This window comes from Onychostoma macrolepis, chromosome 11 (assembly GCF_012432095.1).
Source record: "Onychostoma macrolepis isolate SWU-2019 chromosome 11, ASM1243209v1, whole genome shotgun sequence".
NCBI lineage: Eukaryota > Metazoa > Chordata > Actinopteri > Cypriniformes > Cyprinidae > Onychostoma > Onychostoma macrolepis.
In genome coordinates this window covers 3,138,794-3,153,198 of record NC_081165.1, presented here as the reverse complement: position 1 = coordinate 3,153,198, position 14,405 = coordinate 3,138,794, and the positions used below count along the sequence as shown (strand labels likewise).

The window sequence follows — 14,405 nt, the reverse complement described above, 5'->3', positions numbered from 1 at the left end:
GAAATTCACTGCTGTGCGAATGTTGAAAAAGCTGAAGGATAACTGTGAAGAGTTTTGAAAAAGTGACCTAAGTATTTAAAACTGTGTTCTAGTGAGTGTAAAAACTGTAAACTGAAAGAGAAGTTTGATAGTAATAGCATTAGTCCACAGAAGCATTTGGACTTGGTCTTGAATAAGCTGGTCTTGATTATTCATAAAAAATTTGTTCTTGGTCCGGTCTTGTCTGGACTCGTGTACCTGTACTACAATGCCACTTGCTTGTAAAAATTGTATTAAAGAAATAATCATTTAAAAACAAAAGTAAACATAATCTGAGTCTATTTTTTCCCCCTGATTTAGACTTTAAGTTAGTATGCCATGAAGTTATGAAGTGAAATATCCACTGAGTGGTGCTAAAGTGAACAAAATGTTCTCTAAAACAGATGAACGTGAAGCAGCATTATGCAATCTTGCACTTATTGCAGCAGTTCAGAAATAAACCGTACACTGTACCGTACACGATAGGTTTAAAATAGAAAAGCGAAAGCAAATGTGAGATAGAAAAAGAAATAGTGTGTGCTCTCTGACTCCCTCTACAGCTGAGAGAGGTGATGCGACGTCTCAGAGGAAATAAATAGTGAGTGGATTGTGGGTGGTGGAGCTGTCAGGGTGATGCATGATAGCAGGAGATTACTCAAGCACTCATTCATCAAACACACGCCTGCCTGTCATTGTGTTGCTGTCTTGTGCTGTAACAGATTGACTGTAGCTTCATAAATTGCCTGAATGTCTCTTTTAGCGACTGTTCTAATTGCATTAGTATTTCATAATTTGGAAATTGTATTGATAAAGCAGATGCTTTTTATGCAAATATTTCTTTGCAGTGTTTTGCACTGAGCTAATCTCAGGAACACAATGGTGACAGGATTTTCTTGTAGGTTTGCAGTTCATGGGTCGTCCCTTTGCGGAGACCAAACTTTTGAAGGGTGAGTCAGAGCCCAGAGACTTAACCTTTCTGAATCAAGCACTGAAGCAAATAAATGAACAACTTGGACATATGACATTTCATACAAGGTGTATTTACTTTCCCTTCTGTCAGTAAAGGGACTTTAGGGAGATAAAACAATGTTGAAGAAAAGTCTTCAGCATCCAGTCACAACCAACTAATTAGTTAAAAAAAAACACTCTCAGAACCCTAAAATAAAACATTAATAATCGGTCTGATCGAAAACGAGGTTTACACTGAAGTTATTTAAGAGGGCAATATCTTTATATCTATATAACTGTCCAATGATATAATTAATAATTAAACAATTGAACTAAATTAAAAACATAGCAATGAACAGCAGCATTTAATTTAATCCAATGTTTTACTATAAAAGATGTAAAAACCGACTGTGACTTGTATGAATCAGATGCCCCAGTGCTACAGTACTTATAAGAATGAGAAACACTGTACGTCGTATCATATTTAGACTTTGATATTCATAGAGACATTCCATAACTCCATAACTTCATTGAATCAAACCAAAATTATAAACGAATAATAAACATGGTATCAGTACAAAATAGCTTTAGAGAATAGAATAGAGTTTAAAATAAAATACTCAAAGCGATATTACATGATAAATATGACTGGATGAGTCGAGTTTGAAGCTGTTGTAAATCAGTGTAGGTGTAAATGGGATCAAAATGCTTTGTGATCTTATCATGTCCGGGACAACATCAGAGGACCACCTGTAGGGCACAACCTGCCAATCTAGCAGTGACTCAGATCATGAAGTTTACTTTATACAGATTCTCGAGTACAACAGTTAAACGGCATGTTTGCGGTGAAATTAAAATTTGGAAGCATATCTGGTGTATTTGAATAAACAACTACAGAAAAGCACTGAACTACTATGTGATGTTTGTAGTCACAAAATCAGTGACCCTCTTCTCAAAATTCACTCACAAGTGGTCACAGGAGAGGCAGATGAGACACTGGTAATACAGTCCTTGTGTAAACATGGTGAGACTAAATAGTTCCCCTTAAAATCTCTATTTGTAGTTGGAATCTATAAATCAACCATTTTGTTTTGTTCCTTGTTTTATTCTTAAACTGTGATCTGTTTATATGTCTTTTATATGTCCATTTGTGTGGAATCAGTATTTGCAATGCACTTTACAAACACACCACCAGAAGTCAGTGTTGTATTATATTTTGCCATCTGGGTTGCCATAAAGCAACACTTAAAATAGCTGAACATTTAATTAATATCAGGAACATTTAATAAAAAAAATATGTATTTACAAAAAACTTGACAAAGAAAGCTAAATAAAGCAAAAAAATTTTTTTCAGAATATAAACCTTTTCGAGTACTATTGCACCATTTTTCAGAGCATTTCATGTACATGTATCCACATGGTATGTTTTTATCCAAAGTCACTTACATTGCAATCAGCACAGACACATTGTAAAGATGTTTGCATATTGTAATTTTTTAAAATATTTTTAATCTATATACCCTCTTGTTGTGTAAAAAGGTACTAATTCCTAAACATATTTTAAGATATCCCGAATCCTGATTTGTGAAGACATCACTTGCAAGGTTGTATATTAGAATGAATGTTCATTTATTGTCATTTAAGTTAAGTTATGAGAGATATTTGCAGCAGGTCACCATCGTTGCTTGAGTTATGTGTAGGGCTGGGGGGATGTAGTTTTTTCCCCTTCATTTTGACCAGCCGTTGCTATTTTTGCATGTCTCTCTTGTTTAACACATCTGATTCAAATCACCAGTTCATTAGAAGAGAAGTCCATGAATGAACTGTGTACCGTGTTCAGAGCGGGTGGGGGTGGGGGGACGCGAGGACCAGGATTAAGAACCGCTGCTTTTCACAATCAAAAGACAAAAGGAAGATTTTTAAAAGACATTACATTAAGAAATAGTTAAACATTGTTTTTCATTTTATTTATTTATTTATTTTTAAAAATAACACTGAATATATATATATATATATAGTAATATTTACCTACATACATTTACTAAACCATTTTGTTAGGCTACACAATTTGGATATTTTTGAGTGCTCAAAAGAATGATTGAATTTGAACTGATTCATGGAAGTGAATCTAACTAACTTGTTTGTAGCAAAGCCATCATAAATATGTGATGAATAATAAGTATATCAGCCAGCCTTAGATATCATTTGTCATCCTTCTGTCAAAAGAAAATACTGCTTTGTTGTTGAGTGTGATGTTAGTTCTGCATTCGTTTTTGGACCTGTTATGCTGTTAGTGGTGTTGTCACAATTTACAAAAAATATGACTTCGATACAACACCTGACAAATACTGAACTGATACAACAGCAAAAACCTAAAACAACAGGAAAAGTAATTCAACAATAGAAGACCCAACATGGAACTTATAGTTCTTTGTTTTATTTAATTAAAAAAACCCTGAAATTTCCCCATTGACCATGGTGTTCCTGCCCTGCTATTTGAACATTTTCTTTAAAAAAAAAGAAAGAAAGAAAGAAATATTAATAGTAAATGTGTGTGCTTGGGACAGAGCGAGAACTGCAACTGATTCTTTATTTTATTTTGTTTTATTTTATTTTAAATAATAGTGATTTACACAAATTGAAAGTGATTACAGTACTGATTACAGTACACAAATTGAAAACAAAAAGTAATAAAATTACTTTATCTCTAATCTATAATTATCTAATCTCTTATTTATCTGTCTTTATCTAATCTATTCTGTCTATTTTAACTATGCCTATAACTATATTTCATATGCAAAGTTCATTTGGGCTTCATATAAAATTGTGATATTGTATTAGAGTAAGTGAAGCTGTGCTGGGACTCACTCCTTTTGAACCAGGGGCCGGTTGCATAAAAGGTTAAGACTAGTCTTAAAAGTTAGTCAGCCAATTTGTTGCTTTAAGACTGGATATCATTTTTTAAAATTCAGTTACATAAAAATGTAGATTAGTCTAAGTTGTATCCAAAAAATAATACTGATTACCCCTTGGCTAGTTGGTCAGACTAGTTCTCAAAACACAGTCTTAACATAGAGGCTAAGTTTATGCAACTGGCCCCAGATATAAGCACTCACACGGTTTTTTTTTAAAGGTGAACATAGCTTTGGACATCATAGATCACATGCATTTTGGCAAAAACAATACAGTGCTTTAATGGGAAATGTGCTGTTTTTGGAAATTTTGTTGAATGTAACTAGTGTATATTTCTTTATCACTTTATCACAACTCTTCTTAAAATGGTTTCTTACTTAAAGTATCGGTAGTAATAAAATGAGGAATCACACCGTTTTTACCTGCAAGGTATCAATACCTTTCTAGTATTGGTATATCGTAGAACACTAGCTGTTAGACGTGTGCATTGCTGTGTGACAGATTACAGACGTGTAAAGTGAACATTAGAATGTTAAACATGGAGAAATCTCACAGACTGATGATGCAGCGGTGCTAATGTTGCGTTTACTTGACAAGCAGCAGACAGACCCTCATCTGCCGAAGCCCCCGTCAGGCGGTAAGAGCTGATCAGTGAGGTGAAACCTGCTGTCAGCGGCGCTGATAGGTTTGAGTGACACAGCAACCGTTTGGCCAGACTGTGCAGTTCCCTCCAGCGCTTCTTCTTTGTCTGACATTACCAATCTTGCTGTTTCTCTTTCTCTCTTGCTCAGACACCTTGTCTATCTGCCCATCTGTGGTTCCGTGGAGAAGCCCTGACCTCTTTCCTTCAGGGTATACGGTCTACAACTGACCTTCGCCCCGTCCTCTGCCACGTGATCTAAGTGGACAGATGATAGTGCCACCTCCTAAAACTGTTGCCACAAAGACAGCGAGGAGGAAGTAGACTGGTGCCAAACCGTGCCTCATAAGTCTCTGAGGCTGGGTATTGAGAGGTCAGCTGTTTGAGATATGCCCTCACCCCCCTATGATGGAGGTAAGTTTGATATAACAGTTTGACAACAGTGACCCCAAAAGTCCATCCAGAAAACCAGAGCCCACTCTATATGCCCACTAGGGGTGTTCACAAATAGTTGAATATTCGCTGTCCATTCACGACTGCAGGTATAAGCACAGCTGTACTCTGAGTAAGCTGAGAAGAGAGCTTCTGATAGCGCATTGATCTTGAGACATACAGTATGCTTCCTTTAAATTTCCTCCAGGGAGAGTGATTTAAGAACAGAAAACACAAAGCTCTGTAAGAAACTCTGCTTAGCACACTGTTATCTTTGTTTCTCTGTTGGCGAAACATTCTTATTGTTATAAGAACATCCCTAATGCCCACCCTCTTTGTTGAAGTAGACATTCTAGTAGGTGTTGAAGGGTGTTTCTTAATACTAAAGTGTAAAATATATCAAAAACATTGGTAACACTTAAGTATCGGGACCAATTCTCACTATTAACTAGTTGCTTATTAGCATGCCTATTATTAATATATCGACTGTTTATTAGTACTTATAAAGCACATATTCTTCATGACCATATTCTACATCCCTAATCTTACCCAATACCTAAACTTAACAACTACCGTACTGACTATTAATATACAGCAAATTAGGAGTTTATTGAGGCAAAAGTCATAGTTAATGGTTTGTTAATTGTGGGAATTGGGCCTTAAAATAAAGTGTGACCACAACGGTGACAATAACCTTAGTAAATGGTCAGTTGCTAAATATTCCACAGACGATCAAGGAACGTCCCCCATGAACATGCCACCGACACTGTCAAATCAGAATGGAGTAAAAAGGAAGGTCCACACCAAGAAGAAGAAGAAGGGTTTCATCACAGCCAACGTTGCTGGAACAAAATATGAGATTGGTAGGAAAAACATTCTATTATTTATGTAAAATTTGCTGATGCAAGGGGACATTCATACAGAACACAGACAATTGTTTATCCAGAGACTCAATAGAACTGCATTCTCTCTTGAAAAAGAAGACTAAAGATGAAAGGAAGAAACAAAACACATACACACACACACGTACGTTGGGTTTCCATGTTTTCTGGGGACTCTCCGTAGATGTAATAGTTTTAATACTGTGAAAATTGTGTTTCCTACCCCTCACGCAAAACGTTCAGAATTTTTAGATTTTTAAAAAACTTGCCAAAAGACCAAAAATGCCCCCACAAGGACAAATTTACTAGTATTACTATCGTTGTGGGGACATTTGGTCTCCATAACATAGGGAATACCAGTATACACACACACACACACACACACACACACACACACACACAACCCTGCTGAAATTGACATCATTTACTTTCCAAGTACTTTAAGTGCCTTTTTTAGTCAGGAAACATTTTAGTAAGACATGTAAACCATTATACATGCACCCTATAACTCATTAACGCTTGAATAAACCATGTATGACATACAAAATCCTATATTCACCACACATATTCAGTGCATCTCATATATGACTTACAGCCCGAATTCCGGAAATGTTGGGACGTTTTTTAAATTTGAATAAAATAAAATCTAAAAGACTTTCAAATCATGAGCCAATATTTTATTCACAATAGAACATAACATAAAAAATGTTTAAACTGAGAAATTTTACAATTTTATGCACAAAATGAGCTCATTTCAAATTTGATGCCTGCTACAGGTCTCAAAATAGTTGGGATGGGCGCATGTTTACCATGGTGTAGCATCTCCTCTTCATTCAAAACAGTTTGAAGACGTCTGGGCATCGAGGTTATGAGTTTCTGGACTTTTGGTGTTGGAATTTGGTCCCTGATGTAGATTTCCAGCTGCTGAAGAGTTCGTGGTCGTCTTTGACGTATTTTTCGTTTAATGATATGCCAGATGTTCTCTATAGGTGAAAGATCTGGACTGCAGGCAGGCCAATTCAGCACCCAAACTCTTCTACTACGAAGCCATGCTGTTGTAATAGCTGCAGTATGTGGTTTTGCATTGTCATGCTGAAATACACAAGGCCTTCCCTGAAATAGACGTCGTCTGGAGGGGAGCATATGTTGCTCTAAAACCTTTATATACCTTTCAGCATTCATAGTGCTTTCCAAAATATGCAAGCTGCACCCCCATACCATCAGAGATGCTGGCTTTTGAACTGAATGCTGATGACGCGCTGGAAGGTCTCCCTCCTCTTTAGCCCGGAGGACACGGCGTCCGTGATTTCCAACAAGAATGTCAAATTTGGACTCGTCTGACCATAGAACACTTTTCCACTTTGAAACAGTCCATTTTAAATGAGCCTTGGCCCACAGGACATGACGGCGCTTCTGGACCATGTTCACATATGGCTTCCTTTTTGCATGATAGAGCTTTAGTTGGCATCTGCAGATGGCACGGCGGATTGTGTTTACCGACAGTGGTTTCTGGAAGTATTCCTGGGTCCATTTAGTAATGTCAATGACAGAATCATGCCGATGAGTGATGCAGTGTCGTCTGAGGGCCCGAAGACCACGGGCATCCAACAAAGGTCTTTGGCCTTGTCCCTTACGCACAGAGATTTCTCCAGTTTCTCTGAATCGTTTGATGATGTTATGCACTGTAGATGATGAGATTTGCAAAGCCTTTGCAATTTGTAGTTGAGGAACATTGTTTTTAAAGTATTCCACAATCTTTTTACGCACTCTTTCACAGATTGGAGAGCCTCTGCCCATCTTTACTTCTGAGAGATTCTGCCTCTCTAAGACATCCCTTTTATAGCTAATCATGTTACAGACCTGATGTCAGTTAACTTAATTAGTTGCTAGATGTTCTCCCAGCTGAATCTTTTCAAATATTCTTGCTTTTTCAGCCCTTTGTTGCCCCCATGCCAACTTTTTTGAGACCTGTAGCAGGAATCAAATTTGAAATGAACTCATTTAGAGGATAAAAGTGTAAAATTTATCCGTTTAAACATTTGCTATGTTCTCTATGTTCTATTGTGAATAAAATATTGGTTCATGTGATTTGAAAGTTTTTTAGTTTTAATTTTTTCAAATTTAAAAAATGTCCCAACATTTCCGGAATTCGGGTTGTAAATATATGAATTTAAAGCTCAACATATTGTCTGTCTGATTATTTTAGCATTCTCTTGTTTACTGAGCAACACACTTTACCTAGCCCATGTGCGACTAATACACTCAATTACACGTACAGTGCTAACAAAGCTAGCATTCTGAGTACAAGATATGTGCAAATGTTATTGTTATTATAAATGTTATTGTTTAGTTGATTTATTTATTTTTATTAATTCATATTGTGGTGTACGTTCAAGGGTTTCACACATTTTAAGAAGTGCTTTGATATTCAAGGGCTTTGATATTCAGTTTTTCAGTGTAGGTGAAACTCTTTTCTGTCAGAGCATGACAAGAAAACTGTTCTTGTTCAACTTCCCACAAAACATATATATTTTGTGGGTAAAACAATTCAAACTATAAGAATTTGTTCCCTTGTTCCCCGGAATGCAAAGACATGTTCTGTGTAAACAGCCCCTAAAGGGTTTTCTTTCAGGGATTGATTTAAATTAACAGTTTGTACGGCAAACCTATTTTTATTTATTTATTTTTTAATCTACGCTGTCTCTTGGCTTCTAAAGCTAAGAAAGAAAGTTTACTTTTTTACATGTAAATACTTAATTTAGTATTCCAAAGAAATAGTAGAAAATACAATGAATTATTATTATTATTTTTTTAATACATGTACGTGTTTGGGATACTTCTAATTGAGTAAGATTTTGAAACCTCCCATATTTGAATTTATTGTAAGTGTAATGCTTTAGAGCAGGGGTCACCAAACTTGATCCTGGAGGCCCTGTGTCCTGGAGAGTTTCGCTCCAACTTGCCTCAACACACCTCCCTGGAAGTTTCAAGTATAGTAAGACATTGATTAGCTGCTTCAGGTGTGTTTGATTAGGGTTGGAGCTAAACTCTGCAGGACACCGGCCCTCCAGGACCGTGTCTGGTGACCCCTGCTTTAGAGTAATTCCCTTAATTAACAATCATATAGTTATTTAACAGGCATGGGCAGTTTTTAAGCTTTGGTTTAACTGGATTTCAGTGTAAGCCACACTGATTTAGTTTTATCCAGTAATGGTGATGTTTATGAAAAAATCAACATCACGGTCATAACATTACCAGTTGCTACAACTGTGTAACGCTTCTTGGAAAGATAATGTAATGCAGACATAATTTTCTTAAAGCATTTGGGTTGAAGCAAAAGCATAAGTCAAGCATAATTATTGTTAAAGCATGAGTTTTTATTTCAAAAAAAGAATTAGGATTCTGCTAATTAAGTCAGTTGTTTGTGTCCATTTAGTCATGGAAACAGAAATATGATCCAGTATTGTCAATGCATATTAAAGAAAACTAATTTGATTTATTTGCAGTTCGTATTGTCATTGAGGAGATGATCTTTCATAAAGCCAGAGATGATGATGAGATGGCCAATCTCATCTGGAACGACTCTGCCGTGCAACATGAGAAAATCGCTGAGCTCAGGAACTATCAGGTATTGTGATTTTTCTTTCAGTTCAAATAAAGAAAGAAAGTGAAAAAAGTTAAAAACAAACATGTTGCTAAAGTCTTTTTTTATTTGCCATGCCTTTAAGAGATGTGATCTTTACCATGGCTTTTACTAATTTTCCTAAAACCCTTCACAGGGATTTGTGGTTTAATCAACAGAAATCACGTAATGTACTGTATATAACCTTCATGGCTAAAGTACAGTACAGTAGTAAACCATCAACTGAGGTCACTTGAGATCAGCAAATTTGTCAGGAAGAGATTTGAAATAAAGTCCTGTTAAGGGAAGTCAGTTCAGTAACCTTTTTAAGTGTGTAATGATCTACAACAAAAATAGAGAGATTGTTTGCGATAATTAAGCAAATATTTATACAATAGTCCACAGCCATATCACCCTGCAGCCCAAGACCGGTTGCCCATGGAAGCTAAGCAGGGCTGAGCCTGGTCAGTACCTGGATGGGAGACCTCCTGGGAAAACTAGGTAGCTGTTGGTAGAGGTGTTAGTGAGGCCAGCAGGGGGTGCTCACCCTGTGGTCTGTGTGGGTCCTAACGCCCCAGTATAGTGACAGGGACACTATACTGTAAAAAAGCACCGTCTTTCGGATGAGACGTTAAACCGAGGTCCTGATTCTCTGTGGTCATTAAAAATCCCATGGCAGTCATCGTAAAGATTAGGGGTGTAACCCCGGTGTCCTGGCCAGATTCCCTCCACTGGACCTTATCAATCATGGCCTCCTAATAATCCCCATCCACTTGATTGGCTCTATCTCTCTCTCCTCTCCACCTGTAGCTGGTGTGTGGTGAGCGCACTGGCGCCGTTGTCCTGTGGCTGCCGTCGCATCATCCAAGTGGATGCTGCACACTGGTGGTGGTTGAGGAGAGACCCCCCACATGATTGTAAAGCACTTTGGGTGTATAGCAATACACAATAAAAGCACTTTATAAATTCTTCATTCATTCATTCACAATAATAATTTCTTGCTAAAAATTAAATCAGTTGTTCAAAAACATATACAGTATGTACACACAAACTGAACACCAAATGCAGCTTTCAGATGCCTTTTTTTTAGGTCAACTGACATAGAATTGAATGCACAGGATAGTGAGATCATAGGCAGGGAAGAATACATTTATGCTGGCTTCAAAAATTGATCAGATGTGGATATCTCAGTAGACAGGATGTGTCATGATCAATGGATTCAGACGTGCATTGTTGGCTTCTTACCTGAGATTTTTCAGCTTTTGAATAAAGCTTTTTTTTAATACCTTATGTCAAACCAGCAATACAAACTTTAATTTTGCTTAAACTAGGTGAAAAACTTATCATCTTATACACGTTTGTAGTAGAGTGCTCTATTGAAAAGCATTTTTTTGATACAGGCATTGACTCCCATTCATTTGTGACAAGTTGTCCACCTACTCCTACAAATAAATTTGTGCCCGGTTTGTTATCCATGCCACAAAAGCATCCCACCCTGGCAGAAAGTCTGTAGATGCCAAACTCTCTGTTTATGTACTTACTAACATCAGATTCAAAGCAGTCTTATGTTAGCATGTTGCTAAGCTAACAGCACATCACTCAAATACTGTGTGTCTTCTTATGCACATCAAACAAAAATATTGTGTAATTGTTTTTAATTACACTGAATATTCTTTTTATTAATGCATTGCAGAAATCAAATGACACATAAGTTTACCAAATCAGTCATTCTCTCACATTGTCTCACACATAGTCTGCTATCTTTGCATTTCTTGTAAAGGATATACTCCATGCTGTCTTAAAATTGCTCTAAAACAATGTATCTCAGGAGGCAGCTTAGTGTTTGAATTGACACAAATACAAAATAATAAAACATTCAAACAGACAACATAACATACACGGCAAATACTTAATTAAGATGGCTACCTTTCGAAAACCCTCAATAAATCACGATTAAACTATGTTATCAATATCAGATATTTCAGCATCAGAAGCAGTCTGTTGCATCTGCAGCAGCATGACCATACTTCACATTTTCTCCATTTATTTTCAGAATTTTAATAGGGAATGACATGAGGATGAGTAAAAGATCAAAGTAAACTCTAAATTCGCAATTGCAAAAACTTTTGCCCCAAGATATCAATCTGTCTTTCATATTTGAAACAAATGACATTTACATTCAGTATAACACTGTGTTAGGGCTTGCTTTCAGAAAGCAACTCTGCATGTCTGACTAATATTTCCTGTCACGTATCACAAGATTACAGTTGCAAAGAAAAATGCCCCAAATAATTGGCTTAGATGCTTTGCTTCATATAACACTTTTCATAAAGTTGTGTTTGGTTACTTTTATTTTTGGATAAGCATGCTGTGCTTTCACACCTACAGTTTTTTTCTTGCTTTCCTGTGATTGGCTCGGCTGCCAAGCTACAGGTCATATGAGTCAAATTAATGGCCCTGTTCAGCCTCATTTGCTCAAAGAATACAGAAAAACTCTCCACCCCCTCCCTTCCTCTTTGCATTCAAAGCAATTCATTCATCTGTCAGTACCTACAACTACATGGGCTCTGATGCAGAACCAATTACCTTGGCCCTTAGAGTCAAAATTGATCGTCTTTTTTAGTTTTAAATTAAAAACAATGTGGGGAACTAAATAGGGGTTAAGAAAGGTCTGACAACCACCTTTTGTTTTGAGTCTGTAATTGGACATAAATGTCAAAATATTATAGTCTCAGTTCAAGACTTGGGCTCTAATGTTGTGTTTTTCCTCGCAAAGGTGAATAACCGAGTGCCCTCTAACAGTGTGATTATTTTCCTCAGAGGATAAACCATTTCCCAGGAATGGGTGAGATCTGTCGGAAAGACTGCTTGGCAAGGAACATGGCCAAGTGAGTTTGAAAACCTGATACCATATAAGATACATGACTGATTACAGCTGCCCTCCAGCCAAGGAAAGTTGACTTAAGCTCTTTGTTTTCGTTAATTTTAATACTCCACTTTCTTTCCTTAGAATGATTAAAAGTCAGCCTCAGGAATATAGCTTCATCCCCAAAACCTGGATCTTCCCAGCCGAGTGCACGCAGTTCCAGAATTATGTAAAGGAGTTGAAACGAAAACGCAAGCAGAAAACGTTCATCGTTAAGCCTGCGAATGGAGCCATGGGCCACGGGTAAGTTACAGCAGACTGGAAATTGCGCATCCTGTTTTACGGTGTTGTTCTGGAATATTTCTCAAAATGGAGGTTATTTGTCATTTTTCCATGGGCAGCATACTACTACAAAAGTGGCAAAGATTTCCCAGTAAAATTTTGCCATTTCAAAATTTTCTATGCCTGACAGACCCTGTATTCACAAAACATTTTATCTCACCACTAAGAGTTCTCCTAAATAGCAGTAAAAGTTTGTAGCTAAGAGTTTTCTCTTAAAACCAATTCACAAAGTTGCTGAGACAAACTTTTACTAAAGAATAGAGAGAAGTCTTAAGATAAGATGACCTCGTTGCTATGTCAGCATGCTTACTAACTAAGCCCACAGTGATTGGCTAATAGGGACAGGCTCTGTCAGAGATTAATACATAGAAATATTGTAGAGCACGATTTTATGTTGCCGTATTCAAATAAAGGTTTAAAAATAAAAATGTTAATTGCCACATTCAAATAAATATTTTAAAATGCAGGCTAAGAGTCACTAATTAAACACGTATATGTTCAGCTAACTGTCAGCCTCTTACATGTATACCTCTCGTAAACAATTAGTGAATATGCATATAAACAGCCTTTTGATTAACAGAGTGGAATAATCATGGCTGACGTAAAAGAAAACCAAACTGGACGCAAGAAGAGCTATTACTTCTTGCCCAACTGGTTAATGAAAGCATGGATATAGGGAATCAAAGGAAAATTGTCCCCGACAAGTTCTACAACAGTCATAATACCCCCGCGATTAAAGCAATATACTTTTTTAAAAGCATATTATCATTAAATGTTTATATTCCAAGGCAGATTGCCGTTTTTAGGATAGTTTGTGGTTAGGATTAGGTTAGGGTTGCTTTGTGAAATACTCTTAGAGCAAAAATTTAGGAGGACCATTATTTTTAAGATTTTCTCCTAAATCAGCGAGTTATGAGCTACTTGTAGCCTTAAAATGTTTTGTGAATACGGGCCCAGAAGTTATTCATTCATAGCTGAAACTTGTACAGGAGCTGCATGGAGTTCCAACCATATGTGTATTTGATCTTCGGGTGCATTGAAATATTTGAACTTTTGTGGTTAGACTTATGTGAATTAACAATAGTTTTCCCACTAAAACTAAAAAAGTAAAATGTTCGGTTATGAATAATTATATCTGACTGATAAGCAGAGGGTAATGGCAAAGTCGGTTAAGGCAAGTCATTTCTCTTTGAAACCCCTCTCTAGATCTCTTTGTTGAATTAGCGCTGGGGTTGAGATTGGTTGATAGGAGTATCGTTCTACTGTGTCCTACTCATGTAAATAATATTGTGCCACCGCAAGCACTAATTCTTATAGTAAATTTGAAACTAAAGTAATAACCCTAACACCAACCCTTATACCTAAGCTGAACGTGTACAGCAGCAGATGGGGCACTAGATTTATTTATGACTGCCTTTTATCTGTTCATAAATTAATATTTCTATGGTCATACGCTACAGCAAGCCGGTACTTATTAAAATGAGAAGTCATCAAAGGTTGAGTTATTGTGGTGCATTTAACAAGTGAAAGAAGATCGTCTGCTAGGCTGGAGATTAAATTTGAAAAAGCGTAGCGTGACGCAGGAAATTAAGTTATATCTTCCTACGTAATTTATTTTTCAGGCCGAAAACTAAATGAATATTGTTTGTGTCTAAGAAGAGGCTTGTTAAAAACTGTGGAGGGCTAAAAGACGAGATCCCCACTGGTGCCAAATTAAACAGTCAGCCAAAGTGGGTTTTGATT

General features: G+C 36.8%; 1 protein-coding gene across 3 annotated transcripts in view; it reads left to right on the top strand.

The window, feature by feature from the left end:
* The window catches only part of ttll7 (tubulin tyrosine ligase-like family, member 7), an 89,966-nt gene that overhangs the window by 8,487 nt on the left and 67,074 nt on the right, over positions 1–14,405 (top strand). For 2 of the 3 annotated variants that reach the window (XM_058792203.1, XM_058792202.1), the window contains exons 2-6: positions 4,671–4,933; positions 5,680–5,814; positions 9,339–9,460; positions 12,275–12,342; positions 12,465–12,623. In XM_058792203.1, coding sequence (XP_058648186.1) covers positions 4,909–4,933; positions 5,680–5,814; positions 9,339–9,460; positions 12,275–12,342; positions 12,465–12,623 — 509 coding nt within the window. In that variant the 5' untranslated portion in view covers positions 4,671–4,908. The remainder of the gene's footprint in view (positions 1–4,670; positions 4,934–5,679; positions 5,815–9,338; positions 9,461–12,274; positions 12,343–12,464; positions 12,624–14,405) is intronic. The other variant, XM_058792204.1, reaches the window with a different exon arrangement.